The sequence below is a fragment of the Oncorhynchus nerka genome, unplaced genomic scaffold (genome assembly GCF_034236695.1).
Source record: "Oncorhynchus nerka isolate Pitt River unplaced genomic scaffold, Oner_Uvic_2.0 unplaced_scaffold_13___fragment_8___debris, whole genome shotgun sequence".
Lineage (NCBI taxonomy): Eukaryota > Metazoa > Chordata > Actinopteri > Salmoniformes > Salmonidae > Oncorhynchus > Oncorhynchus nerka.
Genome location: NW_027040341.1, coordinates 28,396 through 55,979, shown reverse-complemented (window position 1 = coordinate 55,979; position 27,584 = coordinate 28,396). Strand labels below are relative to the sequence as shown.

The 27,584-nt window shown below is 42.7% G+C and overlaps 1 protein-coding gene across 1 annotated transcript in view; it reads right to left on the bottom strand.

Annotated features, from left to right (window-relative positions):
- LOC115106748 (transient receptor potential cation channel subfamily M member 5-like) overlaps positions 1 to 27,584 on the bottom strand; it is a 60,698-nt gene that overhangs the window by 5,114 nt on the left and 28,000 nt on the right. Inside the window, exons 10-16 of the mRNA XM_065016547.1 lie at positions 24,661 to 24,793; positions 21,648 to 21,822; positions 21,298 to 21,463; positions 20,883 to 21,064; positions 16,820 to 16,952; positions 14,827 to 14,899; positions 7,129 to 7,222 (exon numbers count right to left, since the gene is read on the bottom strand). Coding sequence (XP_064872619.1) covers positions 7,129 to 7,222; positions 14,827 to 14,899; positions 16,820 to 16,952; positions 20,883 to 21,064; positions 21,298 to 21,463; positions 21,648 to 21,822; positions 24,661 to 24,793 — 956 coding nt within the window. The remainder of the gene's footprint in view (positions 1 to 7,128; positions 7,223 to 14,826; positions 14,900 to 16,819; positions 16,953 to 20,882; positions 21,065 to 21,297; positions 21,464 to 21,647; positions 21,823 to 24,660; positions 24,794 to 27,584) is intronic.

Here is a 27,584-nt window from a genome sequence, read left to right as displayed (position 1 = left end):
GAAATCATTCAATTTAAATGAATTAATTAGGCCCTAATCTATGGATTTCACATGACCGGGAATACAGAGACGCATCTGTTGGTCACAGATAACTTAAAAAACAAAATGGGCCTCACAATAGGCCTCAGGATCACGTCACAGTATTTTTGTGCATTCAAATTGCCATTGATAAAAATGCAATTGGGTTTGTTGTCCGTAGCTTATACCTGCCCATACCATAACCCCACCACCATGTGGCACTCTGTTCACAATGTTGACATCAGGAAACTGCTCGCCCACACAATGCCATGCACGTGGTCTGTGGTTGTGAGGCCGGTAGGACCTACAGCAAACTTCTCTAAAACAATGTTGAAGGCAGCTTATGGTAGAGAAATGAACATTCAATTCTCTGCCAACAGCTCTGGTGGACATTACTGCAGTCAGCATGCTAATTGCACGCTCCCTCAAACCTTGAGACATCTGTGGCATTGTGCTGTGTGACAAAACTACACATTTTAGAGTGGCCTTTTATTGTCCCCAACACAAGGTGCACCTGTGTAATGATCATGCTGTTTAATCAGTTTCTTGATATGCCACACCTGTCAGGAGAAATGCTCAATAACAGGGTTGTAAACAAATGTGCACAACATTGTAGAGAAGTATGTTTTTTGTGCATATGGGACATTTCTGGGTACTTTATTTCAACTCATGAAAAATAGGACCATCATTTTACATGTTGCGTTTATATTTTTGTTCAGTGTACATATTAATCTTAATATGCATTATAACAGTATCATGCTTAAACCTGTCAGTTTTAAGTGTACCCTGTTGTTTTGTATAGTATCATTTGGCTGTATCTACCAACGATTTACATATATACACTAGACTTACAGGGGTTGCTGTTTTGAAACCACCTCACATCCATCTTGGCACTCCCCAATCGATGTAAAAAAAAATGTGGGAAGCTCTAGAAATGCATTTGTTTTTGACACATTAATGTATACTTTTAAATTATATCATGTGAGCTAAACATAAAATATATACACTACCGTTCAAAAATGTCATTTAGAAATGTCCTTGTTTTTGAAAGACCATATTTTTTGTCCATTAAAATAACATCAAATTGATCAGAAATACAGTGTAGACATTGTTATGTTGTAAATGACTATTGTAGCTGGAAACTGTAGATTTTTTATTGAATATCTACACAGAGGCCCATTTACAACAACCATCACTCCTTTGTTCCAATGGCACGTTGTGTTAGCTAATCCAAGTTTATCATTTTAAAAGGCTAATTTATCATTAGAAAAACCCTTTTGCAATTATGTTAGCACAGCTGAAAACTGTTGTTCTGATTAAAGAAGACTTCTTTAGACTAGTTGAGTATCTGGAGCATCAGTATTTGTGGGTTCCATTACAGGCTCAAAATGGCCAGAAACAAAGAACTTTCTTCTGAAACTCGTCAGTCTATTCTTGTTCTGAGAAATGAAGGCTATTCCATGTGAGAAATTGGCAAGAAACTGAAGATCTCGTACAGCGCTGTGTACTACTCCCTTCACAGAACAGAGTAACCCATCTCTAACCAGAATAGAAAGAGGAGTGGGAGGCCCTGGTGCACAACTGAGCAAGAGGACACATTAGAGTGTCTACTTTGAGAAACAGATGCCTCACAAGTCCTCAATTGGCAGCTTCATTAATTAGTAGCCGCAAAACACCAGTCTCAACGCCAGAGGCAACTCCGGGATGCTGGCCTTCTAGGCAGTCATAGTCATTTACAACATTAACAATGTCTACACTGTATTTCTGATCAATTTGATGTTATTTTAATGGTAAAAAATGTGGTTCTTTCGAAAACAAGGACATTTCTAAGTGACCCAAAACTTTTGAACGGTAGTGTATATATTTTATGTTTAGCTCCCATAACATAATTTAAAAGTATGCATTATGATGTCTCTAGGACAATATATGTGTCAAAAACAAATGCAAAAAAAAAAGGACATCTTAAGTGACCCAAAACTTCTGAACGGTAGTGTATATTTTTAGAAAGTACTAATGTTACTGTCGCCACTACAACAAAAAAATAAATGCATGTAATTTTGTCCTCAACATTTAAATTAAATACTGTAGAATTCCATTCATTCCTATGGAGGACTTATTTTCTGAGGAGTGCCAATATGGCCGACTGGTGGCTTCAAAGCATCTCATTGGCCAATACAAAGCATCAGCAATCCAGGGTTTATATACATTGGTTCTTCCTTTAAAAGTTGTCATACTGCAGCACACCTTGCGGGCTGCCACAGAATTCTATGGCACGTTATTTAAAAGTCAGCCATTGTTGCCATTAACGCTAGTTAGTGCTAGTTTGACCACCAGATGGCATTTGACAGTATTTAATATTGATTGTACTAGATAATTTTTTGTTTTTGTTTGTAAGAACACAGTATGTGGGATTGATTTTAAGAAACTTTGCTTAATTTGATCAATATTATGGTGTTTCTATTCCAAGAAAAACAAAACCCTCAGGGTTTCCGTTAGGAAAATATAGTGCTGTACAAAGTGACGGTCGGAAGTAGGCTACTAAGAGCAAAATACTCCTAACATTTCCACACCTTAATTGGAGACTAACCAATACCCAAACGTAGATTCAGTGAAAATAAAAATCTCATTGATTTATCAAGACCAGTCCCCATGCTTGTCTCACAGCAGTGCGAAATGGTGCTGAAATAGTTGACCACACACGGGTAAGCTATTGCTTCAAATCCTATTATAACAATTGGATCACTTTGGGTGTTCCAGTAAGCAACAATTTGTTGCCTTCATTAGCCTACTTTACTCCAAAATGTCTGTATTTCAGTGAAATCTATTCCCATAATAATTTGTTATGGATGAATGATGAGCGATCGGCAAAGGCAATCAACAGCGCTCTAATCAGTCAGAAGACAGTTGAAGAAACTTGAGAGGACTTATGGAAAGGCTCTGTAAGACATTGTAATTATTATTATATATATCTTTTTTTCTCCAAAACATTAACCATGTGATGTGTGTTCTCTTGTTTTGTACTGTTCTGTAGTTTCGACCCAATGATTTGTCTGACAAACAAAAAACTTTGCATACTGCAGGCCCAGGCATGGATCCAAGCTGACGAGACATTCAATGACATCTTCAAGAGATATGCTGGACCCTATGTCAGAGAGGAATTTTTGGGACCACATTGTGTCTATTGTCCTGCTAATAGCCCTTGTGAAAACAGGGCCGACAGAGCCAACAGAAAGGTTCCTTACTCCCCCCCCCTTCCACTTGCCTCTTCCATTTATTCCCATAGCAATTCGTTATGGTTTGCATTGCAAATGAGGGCATAAACTGGGTCAAGACGCCAGCAGACTAAGTTGACCTTTATATAGTAAAATAAAGGTTAAATAACTTTTTTTTTAAAGAACTACAACACTTAACAGCACATTACTCAACACTAGTGAGACTCATGTCGCCTAAAGTATTTACGTAGGTCACCTGATTTAAACCTGATCGAACGTGTTGCAACTAAAATGTAGTTAAAATAAAGATCTGCATGTTTGCCTGGCATGGATTGTGACTCCATCTCGTTCCTCGCCATCTTCAATTCCACCAATGCCGCCTGGCCAATGACGTGACTCTCCGCCAATAATACAATTGAGAGGTTTGGATAATTCCAAATTAATATCTAAGGGGCATTTTTCGTTAGGTCTAATCTGGTCTGTGAAAATATCTAAGGGGATTTTATATAATTATAATGCAGGGTTGACAATAATAATCGCTTTGTAAATAAGGATGCATTATGAAAGGAAAATTAAATGCGCAAGAGACGGTAGTATATATTTTTATTCATCACAATTTTCTTTAACCAATTTTGATCTTGAATGCAGGGCCGACAGACAAGTTCCTTACTTACATTTTTTTTTTATACTGAAATTGCAACCAACATTCAGCTTGTTTAAAAAATAATTATATATTGGAGATGATTTCGTTTCAAATAACTGAAAGTGAGCGATTGTAACCTGAATAAAGAGAAAAAGGCCATTCTTGAACATGGACATTCTTACTCATTTGTAAATAAAGCCAGTTTGTTACTTAGAATGATGTATTTCGGTTTTTAGAGGGAGAGATACCAAAAGCACACCGTGCCTTTTTTGGGGGAAATTGTCAGTCCACATGTCAAGTGAAATTCCCCCATTGTATTTACCCAAGTTCCATCTTATCTCCAGGACCACAGACAGTTGTTGTTGTTTGATGCAGAACTCTATTGCCAGAGGAGAGACTCAAAGACTGAAAACGCCTCCATTAATTGCCACAGTTTAGACTGTGCGATCAGCGTTCTAACTCCCCTGTGTGATAGTGTGGTGCAATGACAGAATGCCACCATTATACCACAAACGGTCGCGACATAAGCTCGTAACTTTTAAAGGAAGAACCACTGTACATTATTGTTATGTTGGTTAAAAACTCTGGAGAAGAGATTTGGGAGATGAATGAATGAATGAATGACTGACTGAAAAGTGTTTATTAACCGTGTTTCTCAGCATTAAGGTTGTGGAGACATACAGTGCATTCAGAAAGTATTCAGACCCCTTGACTTTTCCCACATTTTGTTATGTTACAGCCTTATTCTGAAATGGATCAACTAAAAAATGCTCCTCATCAATCCCATAATGACAAAGCAAAAACAGGTTTTTAGACATTTTTGCAAATGTATTAAAAATAAAAAACAAATGCCTTATTTACATAAGTACTCAGACCCTTTGCTATGAGACTCGAAATTGAGCTCAGGTGCATCCTAATTCCATTGATCATTCTTGAGATGTTTCTACAACTTGATTGGGCTCCACCTGTGGTAATGTCAATTGATTGGGCATGATTTGGAAAGGCACAAACCTGTCTATGTAAGGTCCCACAGTTGACAGTGCATGTCAGAGCAAAAACCTAGCTGTGAGGTCAAAGGAATTGTCCGTAGAGCGCCGAGACCAAAACAAAATCATTCTTAAATGGAAGAAATTTGGAACCACCAAGATTCTTCCTAGAGCTGGCTGTTCGGCCAAACCGAGCAATTGGGGGAAAAGCGCCTTGGTCAGGGAAGTGACCAAGAACCCCATGGTCACTCTGACAGTGAACTCCAGAGTTATTATGTGGAGATGGGAGAAACTTCCAGATGGATAACCATCTCTGCAGCACTCCACCAATCAGGCCTTTATGGCCAGAAGGAAGCCACTCCTCAGTAAAAGGCACATGGCAGCCCGCTTGGAGTTTGCCAAAAGGCACCTAAAGAACTCTCAACCATGAGAAACAAGATTATCTGGTCTGATCAAACCAAGATTGAACTCTTTGGCCTGAATGCCAAGCGTCACGTCTGGAGGAAACCTGGCACCATCCCTATGGTGAATAATGGTGGTGGCAGCATCATGCTGTGAGGATGTTTTTCAGTGGCAGGGACTGGGAGACTAGTCAGGATCAAGGAAAAGATGAACAAGGCTGTAATCGCTGCAAAAGGTGCAACAACAAAGAACTGTGTAAAGGGTCTGAATATTTATGTAAATGTAATATTTCACGTCAGTAGGCATTAAGTGCTTTGAACGGCTGGTCATGGTTCACATCAACAGCATCATCCCGGTACCCTAGACCCACTCCAATTCGCATACTGCCCCAACAGATCCACAGATGACCCAATCTCTATTGCACTCCACACTGCCCTTTCACACCTGGACAAAATAAACACTTATATGAGAATGCTATTCATTGACTACAGCTCAGCGTTCAACACCACAGTGCCCACAAAGCTCATCACGAAGCTAAGGACCCTGGGACTAAACACCTCCCTCTGCAACTGGATCCTGGACTTCCTGATGGGCCGCCCCCCCAGGTGGTAAGGGTAGGCAAAAACACGTCTGCCACACTAATCAACAACACCGAGGCCCCTCAGAGGTGCGTTCTTAGTCCCCTCCCTCCTGTACTCCCCCCTGTTCACCCACGACTGCGTGGCCAAACACGACTCCAACACCATTCAGTTTGCTGATGACACAAAAGTGGTAAGCCTGATTACTGATAACGATGAGACAGCCTATAGGGAGGAGGTCAGAGACCTGGCAGTGTGGTGCCAGGACAACAACCTCAATCTGAACTAGACAAAGGAGGTGATCGTGGACTAAAGGAAAAGGTGGGCAGAACAGGTGCCCATTAACATTGATGGGGCTGTAGTGAAGCAGTTTAGAGTTTCAAGTTACTTGGTGTCCACATCACCAACAAACTATCATGGTCCAAACACACCAAGACAGTCGTGAAGAGGGCACAACAACACCTTTCCCTCTTAGGAGACTGAAAAGATTTGGCATGGGTCCCCAGATCCTCAAAATTCTACAGCTGCACCATAAAGAGCATCCTAACTGGTTGCATCACCGTTGGGGCCAAGCTTCCTGCCATCTAGGACCTAAATACTAGGCGGAGTCAGAGGAAAGACCAAAAAATTGTCAAAGACTCCAGTCACCCAGGTCATAGACTGTTTTCTCTGCTACCGCATGGCAAGTGGTACCGAAGCACCAAGTCTAGAACCAAATGGCTCCTGAACAGCTTCAACCCCCAAGCCATAATACTGCAGAACAATAAATCAAATGGCCACCCGGACTATTTACATTGACAACCCCCCCATTTGTTTTTACACTGCTGCAACTTGCTGTTTATTATCTATGCATACTCACTTTACCCCTACCTACATGTACAAATGACATTGACACATTGACTCGGTACCCCCTGTATATAGCCTCGTTATTGTTATTTTATTGTGTTACTTTTTACAATTTTTTACTTTAGTTTATTTGGTTGAAGAAAATAGTTTATTAACTCTTTCTTGAACTGCATTGTTGGTTAAGGGCTTGTAAAGTAAGCATTTCACACTAAGGTTGTATTTGGCGCATGTGACAAATAAAGTTAGATTTCAGTTTTATTTGATACATTTGCTAACATTTCTAAAAACCTGTTTTTGCTTTGTTATTATGGGGTATTGTGTGTAGATTGAGGGGGTAAAAAAAACAATTTAATACATTTTAAAATAAGGCTGTAATGTAACAAAATGTGGAAAAAGTCAAGAGGTCTGAATACTTTCCGTATGCACTGTATATTGGGAGGTACCTCTAGGTGTTGGCGGTGGTCGAGTGGGTTTGACCATGTTGCTTTGTGAGAGTGCTTCCATTATCCAGCTGAGTGCACTGGAGCAATACTCCAACTGGAAAAGAATGGTTAAAAAAATGTAGTTTGAGAGTCAAGTTCAATTAAATATATTCCAGTGCAAGCTTGTTCTCTCACAGCTAAATGTAGCTACCATTAAATTATGAACACCCTTCCAAGACATTCTCGATACATTATCAAGAATCTAACATGGTGCATGGTTGGGCATGGGCATTCCAGTGTTTTACTTGCTATATTGTATTTACTTTGCCACCATGGCCTTTTTTTCCTTTACCTCCCTTCTCACCTAATTTGCTCACATTGTATATAGACTTGTTTATACTGTATTATTGACTGTATGTTTGTTTTACTCCATGTGTAACTCTGTGTCGTTGTATGTGTCGAACTGCTTTGCTTTATCTTGGCCAGGTCGCAATGGTAAATGAGAACTTGTTCTCAACTTGCCTACCTGGTTAAATAAAGGTGAAATAAAAAATAAAATAAAAAAATAAAATGGGGCTAGCAACATCATACCGTAAAACCTTTGTGCTACATGAACAAATGACAATCCTTCAACTGGATGCTAAGATCTCCCAGAGTCACAGACTTGTATGACCGCCATCAGTGAAAGCCTATGGGAAACTGGTTATGTGAAGATGGGAGCACTGAACACCAAAAACAAACTGCACATTGGCTTATGGAATGTTAAAACAATGTTTGAGTCCGGAAAGCTGGCACAGGTTACCAACGAAATAAGAAGATACAAGTTACAGATCCTGGGAGCGAGTAAAGCCAGGTGGACTTGCTCTGGTTCCACAATAACCAGCACTGGAGAAACAGCACTACACTCTGTATGGGAGGACGGACAACATTGTGAAGTTGTCTCCATCATCCTACAGAAAGGGGTAGAGTAAACATCCCACAAACTATGTCAAAGATGAAGAAAAATGTCTGTTCTATAACACCCTCCAATCTGAAGTTTTAGAAGGCACCTGTTCAACACCTGCTCTTCGTCATCGGATACCTGAATGCAAAGGTTGGCACCGACAACGCAAACTACGAGAGAACAATGGGGAAGTACAGCTGTGGAGAGATGAATGACAACGGTGAGAGACTGGCAACATTCTGTGTCACAAATAACCTGATGATTGGTGGCAGCTTGTTTCCCCACAAGAATATCCAAGCTGACAATGTACTCTCCTAATGGAAGAGAGAAGAACCAGATTGACCACCTGATGATCAATAGCAAGTGGATTATCTCACTGAGGGACGTCAAGGTGCGGGAGGGACGTCTTGTGACTGCCGACATCAACTAGAGCTGAACTGTTCAAGACCACGACAAAAGGAACAACAAAATTTGAAGTTGGCATGCTGAGGGATTAAACCGTCAAGAAAACCTTCATAATGCAAGTTCGCAACAAGTATCAAGCCCTTTCAAAGAACACAGGTGAAGAAGATGAGGTGACTGAAGGAAATATAGTCAGATAGTGGGAGAAAGTGGTTAAAGCTTACAGTGAAAGCAGCAAGAAAACCATAGAACACAGAAGAAGGCAACACAATGAATTGATCATCCCAGAAACATGGGAAATGATTGCGGAAAGAAGGGACCTGAAAAAGAAAACAACAGATGCTAAATCACAAGGGTCAAAACAGAAATTGGAGGAGCAGTACCTAGAGGAGCTGCTGGCAAGTGCAGCTGAAAAAGCAGCAGCAAGCAGCTGGCAAGGAAAAGTATACAAAATCACTAACCTAATCTGTGGCAGAAAATTCAAGTCAAATATTCAAATCAAAGACATGCAAGGCAATCTCCTGACTACAGAAAAATGAACATGAAGCAAGATTGACAGAACATTTCAGAGAGGTTCAATTAACACACCTGAAGCTGCTCCAGAAGACCTAGACATAAGCACTGCCCCACCAACCAAAAAATAAAAAATCCCTACCATCAAGTCACTAAAGAATGGGAAAGTTCCAGGTCCCTATTACCTCAATGCAGAGCTATTCAAAATCAATCCAGTATTGGATGCAATCATCCGTCTTCCACTCTTCACTGACATCTGGATGAAAGGAAATATACCTTCAGATTGGACCAAGGGGGTCATCATACAGGTGCCTAAGAAGGGCAGGGTATCCGATTGCAACAACTGGAGGGGTGACACATCCATTTACATTTACATTTAAGTCATTTAGCAGACGCTCTTATCCAGAGCGACTTACAAATTGGTGCATTCACCTTATGACATCCAGTGGAACAGTAGTGCATCTAAATCTTTTAAGGGGGGTGAGAGGGATTACTTTATCCTATCCTAGGTATTCCTTAAAGAGGTGGGGTTTCAGGTGTCTCCGGAAGGTGGTGATTGACTCCGCTGTCCTGGCGTCGTGAGGGAGTTTGTTCCACCATTGGGGGGCCAGAGCAGCGAACAGTTTTGACTGGGCTGAGCGGGAACTGTACTTCCTCAGTGGTAGGGAGGCGAGCAGGCCAGAGGTGGATGAACGCAGTGCCCTTGTTTGGGTGTAGGGCCTGATCAGAGCCTGGAGGTACTGAGGTGCCGTTCCCCTCACAGCTCCGTAGGCAAGCACCATGGTCTTGTAGCGGATGCGAGCTTCAACTGGAAGCCAGTGGAGAGAGCGGAGGAGCGGGGTGACGTGAGAGAACTTGGGAAGGTTGAACACCAGACGGGCTGCGTTCTGGATGAGTTGTAGGGGTTTAATGGCACAGGCAGGGAGCCCAGCCAACAGCGAGTTGCAGTAATCCAGACGGGAGATGACAAGTGCCTGGATTAGGACCTGCGCCGCTTCCTGTGTGAGGCAGGGTCGTACTCTGCAGATGTTGTAGAGCATGAACCTACAGGAATGGGCCACCACCTTGATGTTAGTTGAGAACGACAGGGTGTTGTCCAGGATCACGCCAAGGTTCTTAGCGCTCTGGGAGGGGGACACAATGGAGTTGTCAACCGTGATGGCGAGATCATGGAACGGGCAGTCCTTCCCCGGGAGGAAGAGCAGCTCCGTCTTGCCGAGGTTCAGCTTGAGGTGGTGATCCGTCATCCACACTGATATGTCTGCCAGACATGCAGAGATGCGATTCGCCACCTGGTCATCAGAAGGGGGAAAGGAGAAGATTAATTGTGTGTCGTCTGCATAGCAATGATAGGAGAGACCATGTGAGGTTATGACAGAGCCAAGTGACTTGGTGTATAGCGAGAATAGGAGAGGGCCTAGAACAGAGCCCTGGGGGACACCAGTGGTGAGAGCACGTGGTGTGGAGACGGATTCTCGCCACGCCACCTGGTAGGAGCGACCTGTCAGGTAGGACGCAATCAAGCGTGGGCCGCGCCGGAGATGCCCAACTCGGAGAGGGTGGAGAGGAGGATCTGATGGTTCACAGTATCGAAGGCAGCCGATAGGTCTAGAAGGATGAGAGCAGAGGAGAGAGAGTTAGCTTTAGCAGTGCGGAGCGCCTCCGTGATACAGAGAAGAGCAGTCTCAGTTGAATGACTAGTCTTGAAACCTGACTGATTTGGATCAAGAAGGTCATTCTGAGAGAGATAGCGGGAGAGCTGGCCAAGGACGGCACGTTCAAGAGTTTTGGAGAGAAAAGAAAGAAGGGATACTGGTCTGTAGTTGTTGACATCGGAGGGATCGAGTGTAGGTTTTTTTCAGAAGGGGTGCAACTCTCGCTCTCTTGAAGACGGAAGGGACGTAGCCAGCGGTCAGGGATGAGTTGATGAGCGAGGTGAGGTAAGGGAGAAGGTCTCCGGAAATGGTCTGGAGAAGAGAGGAGGGGATAGGGTCAAGCGGGCAGGTTGTTGGGCGGCCGGCCGTCACAAGACGCGAGATTTCATCTGGAGAGAGAGGGAGAAAGAGGTCAGAGCACAGGGTAGGGCAGTGTGAGCAGAACCAGCGGTGTCGTTTGACTTAGCAAGCGAGGATCGGATGTCGTCGACCTTCTTTTCAAAATGGTTGACGAAGTCATCTGCAGAGAGGGAGGAGGGGGGGGGGAGGAGGATTCAGGAGGGAGGAGAAGGTTGCAAAGAGCTTCCTAGGGTTAGAGGCAGATGCTTGGAATTTAGAGTGGTAGGAAGTGGCTTTAGCAGCAGAGAGAGAGGAGGAAAATGTAGAGAGGAGGGAGTGAAAGGATGTCAGGTCCGCAGGGAGGCGAGTTTTCCTCCATTTCCGCTCGGCTGCCCGGAGCCCTGTTCTGTGAGCTCGCAATGAGTCGTCGAGCCACGGAGCTGGAGGGGAGGACCGAGCCGGCCTGGAGGATAGGGGACATAGAGAGTCAAAGGATGCAGAAAGGGAGGAGAGGAGGGTTGAGGAGGCAGATTCAGGAGATAGGTTGGAGAAGGTTTGAGCAGAGGGAAGAGATGATAGGATGGAAGAGGAGAGAGTAGCGGGGGAGAGAGAGCGAAGGTTGGGACGGCGCGATACCATCCGAGTAGGGGCAGTGTGGGAAGTGTTGGATGAGAGCGAGAGGGAAAAGGATACAAGGTAGTGGTCGGAGACTTGGAGGGGAGTTGCAATGAGGTTAGTGGAAGAACAGCATCTAGTAAAGATGAGGTCGAGCGTATTTCCTGCCTTGTGAGTAGGGGGGGGAAGGTGAGAGGGTGAGGTCAAAAGAGAGGAGTGGAAAGAAGGAGGCAGAGAGGAATGAGTCAAAGGTAGACGTGGGGAGGTTAAAGTCGCCCAGAACTGTGAGAGGTGAGCCGTCCTCAGGAAAGGAGCTTATCAAGGCATCAAGCTCATTGATGAACTCTCCGAGGGAACCTGGAGGGCGATAAATGATAAGGATGTTAAGCTTGAAAGGGCTGGTAACTGTGACAGCATGGAATTCAAAGGAGGCGATAGACAGATGGGTAAGGGGAGAAAGAGAGAATGACCACTTGGGAGAGATGAGGATCCCGGTGCCACCACCCCGCTGACCAGAAGCTCTCGGGGTGTGCGAGAACACGTGGGCAGACAAAGAGAGAGCAGTAGGAGTAGCAGTGTTGTCTGTGGTGATCCATGTTTCCGTCAGTGCCAAGAAGTCGAGGGACTGGAGGGAGGCATAGGCTGAGATGAACTCTGCCTTGTTGGCCGCAGATCGGCAGTTCCAGAGGCTACCGGAGACCTGGAACTCCACGTGGGTCGTGCGCGCTGGGACCACCAGATTAGGGTGGCCGCGGCCACGCGGTGTGGAGCGTTTGTATGGTCTGTGCAGAGAGGAGAGAACAGGGATAGACAGACACATAGTTGACAGGCTACACAAGAGGCTACGCTAATGCAAAGGAGATTGGAATGACAAGTGGACATCCGTTCCCAGCTAGATCTTTTGCAAGATTATCATACAATGGATGTCTTGAGCTATAGAGAAAGTGTTTAGGAATGAACAAGCAGGTTTCAGGGGAGGAAGGAGATATACAGATGGAAACTCTACTCAACTTTATTGACTTCTAGAAGCCTGTTGACAACATTCATTGCGAAAGCCTATGAAAGATCTTAAGAATTAATTGAATCCCTACCCAAGTTATTAACATCATAAAACAGTTCTACAAGCAACTTTTCATGCACTGTGGGAATGAGAAACATGAGCTTTGCTGTGAAGTCTGGAGTTTGTCAAGGTTGTGTGATGTCAGACTTACTCTTCAATCGGGCAATAGACAGGTTCATGTGGCGAACAACAGAAGATCAGGCAAGAGGAATATGATGGACCTTGTACTCTTCTCTAGAAGACCTTGACTTCACCGATGACCTTACTCTTTTTATCACACACACACACACACCAACATCTACAAGATAAAACTGACAGAGTCCAGTCCTTTGGCCAGCAAGTCAGCCAGCCTGGTTATCAACTATAGCAAGACAAAGGTCATGCCCATCAACATCAACACAGCAAAAGCAGCCAAAATCAAGGAACAGGAGCGTTAACCCACAGTTTTACTTACCTTGGGAGGATCATATAAACTTCAGTAAGTGATAAATACAGCTGCTAGAATCTTGACTAGAACCAAAAAATGTGATCATACTACTCCAGTGCTTGCCTCTCTACACTGGCTTCCTGTTAAGGCTAGGGTTGATTTCAAGGTTTTACTGATAACCTACAAAGCATTACATGGGTTTGCTCTGATTTGGTGCTGCCATACATACCTACACGTACAATACGGTCAGAAGATGCAGGCCTCCTTATTGTCCCCATTTTTAAGCAAACAGCTAGAGGCAGGGATTTTTTGGAATGGTCTACCTGTCCATGTGAGAGACACAGACTCGGTATCAACCTTTAAGTCTTTACTGAAGTCGCTTCAGTGGGTACTGTGACTGATTGTAGTCTGGGCAATGGGTGCAAAGGTGAACGGCAAAGTACTGGAGCGACGAACCGCCCTTGCTGTCTCTGCCTGGCCGGCTCCCCTCTCTCCACTGGGATTCTCTGCCTTTGACCCTATTATGGGGGCTGTGTCTGGCTTACTAGTGCTCTTCCATGCCGTCCCTAGGAGGGGTGCGTCACTTGAGTGGGTTGAGTCACAGATCTTCCTTTCCGGTTTTGCGCCCCCATCAGGCTTGTGTGATGGAGGACATCTTTGTGGGCTATACTCAGCCTTGTCTCAAGGTAGTAAGTTGGTGGTCTGTTAATATCCCTCTAGTGTTGTGGAAGCTGTGCTTTGGCAAAGTGGGTGGGGATATATCGTGCCTGGTTGGCCCTGTCCAGGGGTGTCGTCGGACAGGGCAACAGTTTCCCCTGACCTGGGTTTTAGGCTGGGTTTCTGTATAGCATCTGCTGATGTAAAAAGGGCTTTATAAATACCATTGATTGATTAACCATATGGCATGATGGAAGCACCAGCAAAGACATCTGCACCAGAATCAATAAAGCAAGAGCAATCTTTATGAAGTTCCACGAATTCTGGAAATTGGGACAATATAGCACAAATACAAACTATACCAGAGCTGTGTACTGCCAACTCTCCTTTATGGTTCAGAATGCTGGAAAATTACAGAATACCCGAAAAAACTATCTACCTTCCACACCACTTGTCTCTGGAGAATCATGGACATCTTCAGGCCAAACACAATATCAAAGACCGACCTCCTTAGACAAACTATGCAGGAAGCCATCGATGCCATATTCAAGAGACGCTGCTGGAGATGGATTGGACACGTCCTGAGAAAGAGTACAGACTCTATCCCAAGAGTAGCTGTCTATTGGCTTTCAGAGGGCAGATGTAAGAGGGGGAGGCCCAAGACAACGTGGCGTAGAACAATGGAGACCAAGCTCCAACAAAATCAGCACAGCTGGGGCACGGTGGAGAAGATGGCCAGAGACAGACAGAAATGGAGTTCCTTTGTTGATGCCCTGAGCCATTTAATTGCATTGTCAGGAAAGGACCTGCAAGTAAAGCATTTCGTTGGACGGTGTATCATGTGTATCCTGTACATTCGATTAATAAAACTTGAAAACACACACACACCTCAATTTGATATAACGAATTACTCAATTGGCATCACAAGCAACAATCACATGCCAAGGGAGCTGGAGCAACCCTGCCCCTTCTCAATCTTTGTCTGCTGGTGGAAACACTCAAGCACACACACAAACATGTTGGGACTGTGAGACATACAGTATGTACAAAATCTAAATCACACACACAAACACATAAATAGAATGTCGGAACAAAATGTAAGCCTGACCTCCGATTCCAGAGCCCTCAGTCTGCGATCATGATCCCTTGTCTCAGCCATCTGTTTCAGCACACTGTCCACCCTGTCACACAGTAAACACATAGTCAGGTCCAAAATTATTGGCACCCTTGATAAAGATAAGCAAAAATGACTATAAGATAAAGAACACAAATACAGAGCTATATTGCCTGCAAAACATTTACACTAATACAATTACTCAGAGAAAGAGATTTTGTTTAACAAAAAAATATTTGTTTTGCTCTAAAATATAGGGGTCAAAATGATTGGAACCCCTGTTTTCAATACAGATGTAGGATCTTAATTTGATCACTTTGGTTGCTGTGAATTTTCCTGCACAGCGGGAAATGTAAATTTGTAATGTATTTGAGGTTTAAAAAGGCTTCTAAAGTTGAATGTCTATGTAGAAATTGGATTTGATTTGTCCTAACGAAAAACATATCCACCACTACAAAAATGTTCATTAATTATAATCCACATAATAATTCACATTTGCTGTTGCTGAAGGATTATTTTCCTTCTGTAGCATACTGTCTTAAATTAAGATTCTACATCTGTACCTCACCTTGCAAGGCCCACATCAAGGCCAGCATGCCAGGCACACTGGACCCACTCCAAATTGCCTACCACTCCAACAGATCCACGGAAGATGCCATTTCCATAACACAGAGGAATACCTATGTGAGAATGCTGTTCATTGACTACAGTTCAGCATTCAACACAATTTTCCCCTCCAAGCTCGACACCAAGCTCAGAGCCCTGGGTCTGGACACCACCCTCTGCAACTGGACTTCCTGACAGGCAGACCACAGGCTGTGAGGATTGGCAACAACACCTCCACACTGACTGTTATAACATAGGGGCCCTCAAGGGGTGTGTCCTCAACCCTCTGCTGTACTCCCTATTCACCCACAATTGCGTGGCTTTGTATGGCACCAAATCCATCATCAAGTTTGCTGATGACACCATGGTTAACCTGCAATGATGAGTCAGCCTATAAGGAGGAGGTCAAATAATTGGCATTGTGGTGCCAGGACAACAACCTCTCCGTCACCATCAACAAAACAAAGGAGTTGATTGTTGACTTCAGCAAGCAGACAAGGTAACATGCCCCGATTCACATCGCTGAACTGCTGAACACTTGAACTGGACTGAACACCTGCTCTGATTCTCCACATCTTAGCACACATGCACTCGCACACACACAAATTCATGCTACACACACATCACAACTGCTGCTACCAGACTTTTATTATGATTGCTAAATAGTGCACAATTTAAACACTTGACCCCCAAACCCCCACTTCCCCAAAACAAGTGTAAATATTGGACTACAAATCAAATATTATACCACCCTAAAAATGTTTATTCTACTGAGTCATGAACTTTGTTTTTATTCTTATATTTTATTATTTATTATTGTTGTGGCATTGTCGAGAAGGAACCTGCAAATAAGCATTTAGTTGGATGATGTATACCATGTACCATGCAATTATACCACATACGAGTAATAAAACTTGAAACTTGGATAATGTCACTGAGCCTTTTTCTAAAATGTTTTGAGATTGGAGAACACATTGGAAGGGATCTTAGACCATTCCTCCATACAGAAACTTTACAGATCCTTGATATCCTTCATCTGCACTTATCGACTGCCCTCTTCAATTCAAAACAATGATTTTTAATGGGGTTCAAGACCGGAGCATGAGAGGGTCATTTGCAAAATGTTGATTTTGTGGTAAGTTAACAATTTCTTTGTGGATTTTGATGTGTGCATTGGGGTTATGTCTTACTGGAAGTAAGTAAATATTTAAATGTATACAATACATGTATATGTAGGCTACTGTAACATGTAAGTATAAATATATTCATAATATCAATAAATATCCACATTATCTAGAAAAGGCTGTAGTTAAATTGGTAGAGAAAAATGCTGAAAGACAGATGGATCCTAACTGGAAGGCGGGTGTAAAGGTTTACTCACTTGACTGACATCCGTTTGAGTCTCTCTGAGTCGCTCCCTCTCTGGATCTTGCTCTGGGCTGTCAGGAAGTTTTCCTTCTGAATGGCCTCCCATGTCATTAACCTGTTAGCTGCTTTCCCCGTCAGCTCCAATACTAACAGAGGTGGAAAATGTATTAGTCGTGCTGATGCTTAGCGTGAGGTAGGAAGCACAGGAGGCTGCTGAGAAGAGAATGGCTAATAATAATGGCTGGAACAGAGCGAATGAAAGGGCATCAAACATCATGTATTTGATACCATTCCATTGATTCTTCTTCAGCCATTACTACGAGTCTGTCCTCCCCATTTAAGGTGCCACCAACCTCCTGTAGTAGGAAAACAGTAGTTAGCATGTTAACCTCACTGTCAGACAGAGGTTGTGTCCCAATAATCTCTCCTTTCAAATCTAAGGTTTATTTTGGGACTGGAATGGGTAGATATGCCACTGACATGGCCTCTCATCTGAAGACATGGCCTCCCGAAGTGTGCACTTGTTCACTTACCTTCACGGATTTTAAAGGAAATTACTGGCATATGGAAACTCCTTCTAGTCTTTGCCTAAATACTGTTGAAGTAATATGGCTACAGGTTAATCTGCCTCACCTAAATCACATTATTGTGGGAAGCTGCTATAGACCACCAAGCGCTAACAGTCATTATCTGGATAATGTGTGAAATACTTAATAATGTATGTGATATCAACAGAGAGCTATATTTTCTGGGTGATTTAAATATTGTCTGGCTTTCATCAAACTGCCCACTCAAGAAGAAGCTTCAAACTGTAACCAGTGCCTGAAACCTGGTTCAGGTTATCAGTCAACCTACCAGGGCAGTTTACAAACAGCACATCAACATGACCAGGTGGCGAATCGCATCTCTACATGTCTGGCAGACATATCAGTGTGGATGACGGATCACCACCTCAAGCTGAACCTCGGCAAGACGGAGCTGCTCTTCCTCCCGGGGAAGGACTGCCCGTTCCATGATCTCGCCATCACGGTTGACAACTCCATTGTGTCCTCCTCCCAGAGCGCTAAGAACCTTGGCGTGATCCTGGACAACACCCTGTCGTTCTCAACTAACATCAAGGCGGTGGCCCGTTCTTGTAGGTTCATGCTCTACAACATCCGCAGAGTACGACCCTGCCTCACACAGGAAGCGGCGCAGGTCCTAATCCAGGCACTTGTCATCTCCCGTCTGGATTACTGCAACTCGCTGTTGGCTGGGCTCCCTGCCTGTGCCATTAAACCCTACAACTCATCCAGAACGCCGCAGCCCGTCTGGTGTTCAACCTTCCCAAGTTCTCTCCGTCACCCCGCTCCTCCGCTCTCTCCACTGGCTTCCAGTTGAAGCTCGCATCCGCTACAAGACCATGGTGCTTGCCTACGGAGCTGTGAGGGGAACGGCACCTCAGTACCTCCAGGCTCTGATCAGGCCCTACACCCAAACAAGGGCACTGCGTTCATCCACCTCTGGCCTGCTCGCCTCCCTACCACTGAGGAAGTACAGTTCCCGCGCAGCCCAGTCAAAACTGTTCGCTGCTCTGGCCCCCCAATGGTGGAACAAACTCCCTCACGACGCCAGGACAGCGGAGTCAATCACCACCTTCCGGAGACACCTGAAACCCCACCTCTTTCAGGAATACCTAGGATAGGATAAAGTAATCCTTCTCACCCCCCTTAAAAGATTTAGATGCACTATTGTAAAGTGGCTGTTCCACTGGATGTCTTAAGGTGAACGCACCAATTTGTAAGTCGCTCTGGATAAGAGCGTCTGCTAAATGACTTAAATGTAAATGTAAACATGTATTGATCACAACTTTACTAATGTTGCAGAAATAAGCTTGCAAGGAGTATTCAGATCCATCAGATGTAGTGGTCACAGTATAGTAACCATATCTAGGAAAACCAAAGTTCCAAAGACGGCCTAATATAGTGTATAAGAGGTCATACAATACATTTTCTAGTGATTCCTATGTGTTTTTTTTACCTTTATTTAACTAGGCAAGTCAGTTAAGAACAAATTCCTATTTTCAATGACGGCCTAGGAACAGTGGGTTAACTGCCTGCTCAGGGGCAGAACGACCGATTTGTACCTTGTCAGCTCGGAGATTTGAACTTGCAACTTTTTGGTTAGTAGTCCAACACTCTAACCACTAGGCTACCCTGCCGCATGCTGTTGATGTAAAGAATATTTGCTGGTCCGTGGTGTGTAATGAGGAGCAAACAGATGCTGCACTTGACACATTTATGAAATTGCTTATTCCAGTTACTATTAAGCATGCACCCATTAAGAAAAGTACTGTAAAAACTGTTAAATCCCTGTGGATTGATGAGGAATTGAAACATTTTATGTTTGAAGAAAAAAAAAGTCTGGCTGCCCAACTGATTGGTGAATGTACTGCAAATTAAGAAATCATATGACCAAACTGAATAAAATGAAGAAGAAACTATACTATGAAACAAAGGTTCAATGAATGATTGTAAAAATCTTTGGAGCACCTTAAATTCAATTTTGGAAAAAAAGGCAAACTCAGCTCCACCATTCATTGAATCAGAATTCATCACAAAACAGACTGATATTGCCAACTACTTTGAATATTTTTTTTCTTCAGAAAGATTAGCAAACTTAGGCATGACATGCCAGCAACAAACGCTGATACTACACATCCAAGTATATCTGACCAAATTATGAAAGACAAGCAGAGGTGAAAAAATATTGTTGTCTATCAACAATGACAAGCCACCGGGGTCTGACAAGTTGGATGGAAAATTACTGAGGATAATATCGGACAATATTGCCACTCCTCTTTGCAATATTTTCAATTTAAGCCTACTAGAAGTTGTGTGCCCCCAGGCCTAGAGGAAAGCAAAAGTCATACCGACCAATCAGCCTGTTACCAACCCGTAGTAAACTTTTGGGAAAAATGGTATTTGACCAGAAACAATGCTATTTTAGAGTAAACAGACTTTCAGCACACGTATAGGGAATGACATTCAACAAGCACAGCACTTACAAAAATGACTGATTATTGGCTGAGCGAAATTGATGATAAAAAGATTGTGGGGGCTGTTTTGTTAGATTTCAGTGCGGCTTTTGACATAATGCTGCCGGAAAAACGTATGTGTTATGGCTTTAAACCCCCTGCTATACTGTGGATAAAGAGTTATTTGTCTAACAGAACAAAGAGGGTGTTCTTTAATGGAAGCCTCTCAAACATAATCCAGGTAGAAGCAGGAATTCCCCAGGGTTTACTTTTTAAAATCTGGCTTTGGGTAAAGCCAGTGTGGCTATGTATGCGGATGACTCAACACTATACACGTCAGCTACTACAGCAACTGAAATGACTGCAACAATTAACAAAGAGCTGCAGTAGCAAGGAATAAGTTCGTCCTAAATATTTCCAAAACTTAAAGCTTTGTTTTTGGGACAAATCATTCACTAAACCCTAACTACATCTCATAATGAATAATGTGTAAATTGAGCAAGTTGAGGTGACTAAACTGCTTGGAATAACCCTGGATTGGAAACTGTTATGGTCAAAACATATTGATACAACAGTAGGTAAGATGGGGAGAAGTCTGTCCATAATAAAGTGCTACTCTACCTTCTTAACAGCACTAAAAACAAGACAGGTCCTTACAGGCCCTAGTTTTGTCACACCTGAATTACTGTTCAGTCGTGTGGTCAAGTGCCACAAAAAAGGACTTAGGAAAATTGCAATTGGCTCAGAACGGGGCAGCACGGCTGGCCCTTGGATGTCTACAGAGAGCTAACATTAATAATATGCATGTCAATCTCTCCTGGCTCAAACGTTGTTCATAAACATTGGCGTAAAACAAACATATTTTTTGTTCTGATGGGTTACGACTGTTACTAAGCTCATGGGGCATTTATAAGTTATCTTCTTCAAGAATCAATGTATCATATCATAAATGTTTAAGTCCAAAAATGGATGTAGCAATTGCTAATTGCCCCTTTAAGCAATAGAGTTTGTAAGGATATAAAAAATACCTTTACAATGAATACCTGGGTTAAATTCTCACCAAAATGGAGGATCTTGACCGAGGGTACCTTGCGGATGTATCTCTTGATAAATAGGTGAACGTGGGAGAGGATAATGAAGGGGGGAGCAAGGGAGGGCCGGGAGTGGTACTCCACAATCAGGTTGTAGCGCTGGAACTTCCAGTAGGTGTCGCTTTGGCCCTGCACCTTGGAGAATGTGTAACTGTGTGAAGAGGGGATGAAGAGAAAGGATTCATAATTAACATAATGTGGTACACAATTAACAAAAGACGAGGCATTCTATTTAGCTGAAAATTATAGTAAAAATTTCAGTAAAAATTATATTGACAGAATAGATTTATAGGAGACTGAAGATTCAGGGAGGTGAGAGGGAGGGAGAAATAAAGGAGAGAAGAAAGATAGAGAAAGGAGGAAAAGAGAGTGTCCATACTTTACCTGAACATGGCGATGAGTAGGTTGATGAGCAGGATGTTGGTGACCAGTAGGTAGATGACCAGTAAGACAATCACTAGCCAGTTAGCATAATGGCTCCTGCAGGGCTCCGCGCCTCCCTCGATCAGCGTCACATTGTCAGTGCACTCAGTGTCCCACTCCTTCCTCACTACAGACAGACAAACACAATATGGAGGACATGAGTAACAGAGGTTTGTAGACTTTTCCACACTGATCTTGTCAAAAAGTTAAGTTTGGCAGCTTTGAGTTGGAAAGCATCACATAATTTGTACGGGTCTTACAAACACACACACACACACACACACACACACACACACACACACACACAATACCATCTATTTCCTCCACTGGGACCTGTCCAAATATGTGCAGGTACGGCCTGTAGAACACGCGCCGGAAGATCCAGGCGGGGCGAGGGTCATAGGAGTACAGCAGTGCTTGATTGGCCACCCCATATGCCATAAGCCACACACCAAGGAAGAAGAGGAAGAAGAAGATATCCTTCATCTATAGGAGAGCACAACATTTAACATGGATTACAGTGGAGGCTCCTCAGAGGAGGAAGGGGAGGACCATCCTCCTCAGTGAAATTTTAAGATAAAACTATACTAAATATAATCACTTCACCAAATAATTGATTAAAACAACTTCAATAGCACTCTCTGGGGTAGCACCATGGTATAGCCGCAGGACAGCTAGCTTCTGTCCTCTGGGTACACTGACACAACTTTGATCTTGTCAATGATCTCAAAGCAGCTAGGACCATAGTGACCAAGAAAACAATTGGTAACACACTACGCCGTGAAGGACTGAAATCCTGCTCTGCTCCCTCTGCTCAAGAAAGCACATATACATGCCCGTCTAAAGTTTGCCAATGAACATCTGAATGATTCAGAGGACAGCTGGGTGAAAGTGTTGTGGTCAGATGAGACCAAAATGGAGCTCTTTGGCATCAACTCAACTCGCCGTGTTTGGAGGAGGAGGAATGCTGCCTATGACCCCAAGAACATCATCCCCACCATCAAACATGGAGGTGGAAACATTATGCTTTGGGGGTGTTTTTCTGCTAAGGGAACAGGACAACTTCACCGCATCAAAGGGAAGATGGACGGGGCCATGTACCGTCAAATCTTGGGTAAGAACCTCCTTCCCTCAGCCAGGGCATTGAAAATGGGTCGTGGATGGGTATTTGTTACGGATACAGGTATCCTGTGTGGGTGTGTGTATCCTGTGTTCTTTTCTCTCCTTCTCCCCTCACAGGTGAAAATCATCACTCTCCAATCAATCATCAATCAGAAGACACACCTCCTCCTGTTTCCTACCCAATCACAGTTCCTTTCCCTTGGTTTAAAAACCCTGTCAGTTGTTTGTCTGTAGATCGCTCTGGTTCACCCTCTCCTACTATGTCTCGCTATCGCTCTTTATGTATTGACCTATCTTTTGTTTGAGCAAGACAAGTCGCCCATGGGCATACACTACCGGTAGGTAAACTTTGTTAAAAACACTAGTTAGAACTGGGCGGACCACCCACTGTATTTTTGGTTAGTTAGTTAGCTGTTGTTGAAATAGGCTAGTCTAGCTTAGGGGTGTTTGTATGCTTATTGTTTCTTTCCTTGGGTCCAGCTCAGCCCCTTTTCCTGCCCCCCCCCCCCCCCCCCCCATTACTGTGTGTTTTCTAATAAACCATGTGTTTGACGGTAATTTAGTTGTCTGTGGTTATTTCGTTCTCACGTGTACTTTGTCACTATTATAAATTGCATGAGTTATGTTACGGGTCTCGTTACCATCCCCCTAGACTGTCGGGCCAGAAGGGATTCGTAACAGTATTCCAGCATGACAATGACCCAAAACACACAGCCAAGGCAATAAAGGAGTGGCTCAAGAAGAAGCACATTAAGGTCCTGGAGTCGCCTAGCCAGTCTCCAGACCTTATTTCCATAGAAAATCTGTGGAGGGAGCTGAAGGTTCAAGTTGCCAAACGTCAGCCTCGAAACCTTAATGACTTGGAGAAGATCTGCAAAGACGAGTGGGACAAAATCCCTCCTGAGATGTGTGCAAACCTGGTGGCCGACTTCAAGAAACATCTGACCTCTGTGATTGCCAATAAGTGTTTTGCAGAGGGGTCAAATACTTATTTCCCTCATTAAAATGCAAATCAATTTGTAACATTTTTCACGTGCATTTTGTTTGACATTTTTGTTGTTATTCTGTCTCTCACTGTTCAAATAAACCTACCATTAAAATTATAGACTGATCATTTCTTGGTCAGTGGGCAAATGTACAACATCAGCAGGGGATCAAATACTTTTCCCCCTCACTGTAAGTGTATGTAAACTCCCGACTTCAACTGTAAATGTTGCAGCAGCCTTGGCTACACCTAAACATTAGAGATCTGACATGCTGTATGGGATGAAAACAAGAATTTTTCAGTCTGATCAACTGTAGCCTCCTAATAAGAACAGCTGCATACGGTCTATGTGCACTGTCCATTTGGTCAGGGTAACTAATTGGTAATGTTATAGACCATTTTTTTCAGCAGAAAAAGTGAATTTTATCAAATTTGGTGCATATTAGGCTGCCTATACATTTTCAATCCAAAATGATTAACTGTAATTACTCTATCAACATAATAGTGATGGCAATTTTTTATAAGGTCTACAGTTGCAAACATGCATAAAGCAAGCGCAGCCCTGTGAGTTCTATTGTCTATCAGTTGTCTGTGTCTGGGTAGAGGAAATCCCCCTCCGAATCTAGTCTAAATATAATTAATATAAACAAGTATAAGGTTGCTGCAGTTTGACAAGGTTTTTTCCGCCCCCAGGACCAGAAGTTTTTTTCTGTTTTTTTTTTTTTAAAACAATGTGACCTGATTAGGAAAAACTGGTCCCATCATAGCCCTTATAAAACCTTTTACAACTGATTCATCATTGTCATACATTATAGGGTCCAGAGATTTCCTGGTTAGGTTAATAGATGTTCAGAAGGGCACGCAGTAGGTAAACGTTTTGCGACGGAAAATCTAAATCTGTGTTCCTACTGGACACGTTGGTATTATTGTCCCACAGTGTTAACTGAGAAAAGGGCAACGTTTCTACCCAACAAGGGTCTTTGCTAAGACCAGTAAACACTTAGGGAGCATCATACCAGTGTGCAGATTTATATTTTTTGGTGCATGTTATCCTCTCGGATCAAACACCTGAGATCGGATTTTATGGATGTGCTTATCTTCACACCTCAAACCACTAATTGAACACGTTACCTTTCCATTCCAAAGCGTTTTTTTCAAATAACTAAACACAACCCAGCCTTGGTCATGTCTCATTTTGTTGCTTCAGTAAGTCTCACCATCTTGCCGACGATGATGATCTTTGGCCCCAGTTGTTTGTGAATGGCGAAGATGTGGATGAGATGAAGTGTGAAGACCATGTAGTCCACACACAGAACTGCTCGGCCAAACTCATAGGACCACTGGAACATTCTGACCCACACATGCACACACATACACACAAATACACACATAAAGACAGACAGTGACACACACAAACAAACATATATGTTAAGTATGCACATGCACACAAACGCACACACAGTAGAGCAAATGTAAGTATATTAGGGTCTTTCTATAAATAATGGGGCCAATGTGTGACATTGGGATCAACATTTCTGAATAATTTGAAAAATTAAAAAGGATTTTCATGCAGTTCCACATGTGTACTTAGAGGAATAAAAGTGAATATATGCAAATTGACCCATAACTCCACCTATACAACAGCATAGGCCTAGGACTATACATCCGTTAAAGCAGGGTTCATAAGTCAAGTCAAAAGTCAAAATCAAAGACTTTCAGGAACTTTTTCAAGCACTTAATTGTAATTTTCAATAATCTCAATGTTATACATTTGTATAATTTATATACTTGTACATATAGGGCCTAAAATAGAACCCCTCCCCCAAAAAAGCAGGCAAAAAGTGTTAAGAAAAAGAAGTTGGCCATTTCCACTAAGAATCTTTGTTTTTTTGGGGGAGGGGCTTGCCAATGTATTGATTTATTATTACATTCTAAAATATGTAAGAATAATGTGGACATTGCCTGACTAAATAGCTGCATGCATGACGATTTTTCTGTAGCCTATGTGACAGGCGCAGGCATACATAATAAAGCCATGAATATCGGTAGCATTAAATCGCACCATTTGAATCTCACCTTCACTGTTTATATAATGATAAAGTGAAGAAAGACCAGGTTACTTTTTTCAGCGGAAGGATTTGTATTGGAAAGCAAAGTTGAAGCCAACATTAGATGTTGTCGACCTCATAATAACAGCATGTGGTTTTAAGCAACAGAGTAGCATGACACCCTTCAATTGAAGCGGCGGGAATCAAATGAAAGTGGCCAAATCACAGATAATTATAAGGGAGCAGCAGAATTTATAAACTGCCTACAATAATTACACAGTCTTTTCACGCAGGTAGGCCTATTCCAGTACTTGCATTTCTAAGCTCCAATTTCAAGTTGGCAACTTCAAGCACCTTGTATTGTTTAAAATTGCATGCCCCTTGTATTGTTTAAATGTGTCATGTTATTTCATTACCAGATGATACTGTGAATAAGGCCACTAGGCTATGAAATTTGTTGTAATTACATCCAAAATCATTTGTAGGAATAGCATTGGGTGTTGCGCAATATTCTATCTACACAATTGTGTACACTAGACTTGGTGTCCAAGCCGAGGCACAAAAACATATGAAAACATGACCACAATACCTTGATGCTTTCTTTCTCTGTTAAATCTTAATGAGACCTTGCTGTAAATCAAGTAGACAACAACAGATGACCAACATCAATTCACTAGGGATATTAGATCCAACAAATGAGACACCAAAATATTCCCTTTTCCAGCACTCGGGGTGTTGCATTGCATGCTCTATCACAACATCTGTTCTTCACTTGACTGTCATTTAGAAAATTATTTGCTGGATCAGATGATGTGTGAAAATGAGAGCATTCCGTATTATTCTGTACATAAACCGGACACTCCATTTACAATAGTATATGATACGTTTAGTATGGTATGTATTAATTTGTGGAGGTTCATCACCCATTTCGTATATCTTACGAATTACAATTCATATTATATGTAACAAATTGGCTAAAAGTTCAATATGTTACGAATTTGCCTAGTGTATTATGTGTTGCGAAATCTAGCTAGTTAGCTAAGGTTAGCTACGCTAGGCGTTAGGATTAAGGTCAGGGTTAAGTTTAAGAGGTTAAAGGGTTAGGGTTTGGGGAAGGGTTTTTAAATTTTTATTTTTTTATTTCACCTTTATTTAACCAGGTAGGCTAGTTGAGAACAAATTCTCATTTGCAACTGCGACCTGGCCAAGATAAGGCATAGCAGTGTGAACAGACAACACAGAGTTACACATGGAATAAACAATTAACAAGTCAATAACACAGTAGAAAAAAAATGGGCAGTCTATATACAATGTGTGCAAAAGGCATGAGGAGGTAGGCGAATAATACAATTTTGCAGATTAACACTGGGGTGATAAATGATCAGATGGTCATGTACAGGTAGAGATATTGGTGTGCAAAAGAGCAGAAAAGTAAATAAATAAATAAAAAAACAGTATAAAAACAGTATGGAAATGAGGTAGGTGAAAATGGGTGGGCTATTTACCAATAGACTATGTACAGCTGCAGCGATCGGTTAGCTGCTCGGATAGCTGATGTTTGAAGTTGGTGAGGGAGATAAACGTCTCCAACTTCAGCGATTTTTGCAGTTCGTTCCAGTCACAGGCAGCAGAGTACTGGAACGAAAGGCGGCCAAATGAGGTGTTGGCTTTAGGGATGATCAGTGAGATACACCTGCTGGAGCGTGTGCTACGGATGGGTGTTGCCATCGTGACCAGTGAACTGAGATAAGGCGGAGCTTTACCTAGCATGGACTTGTAGATGACCTGGAGCCAGTGGGTCTGGCGACGAATATTAGCTAACATGCTAAGTAGTTGCAAAGTAGCCAAAAGGTAGTAAGTATTTGCAAAGTTGTCCGTGAGGAGATTTGAATTTGCAACCTTTGGTTTGCTAGACGTTCACGTTATACGCCTACCCATCCACCTTACTTCCCTTTTTGCCTTAACTTCTTATGGCTGCAGGGGCAGTATTTGCCCAGAGGTGCCCAGAGTAAATGGCCTGCTCCTCAGTCTCAGTTGCTAATATATGCATATTATTATTAGTATTGGATTGAAAACACTCTGAAGTTTCTAAA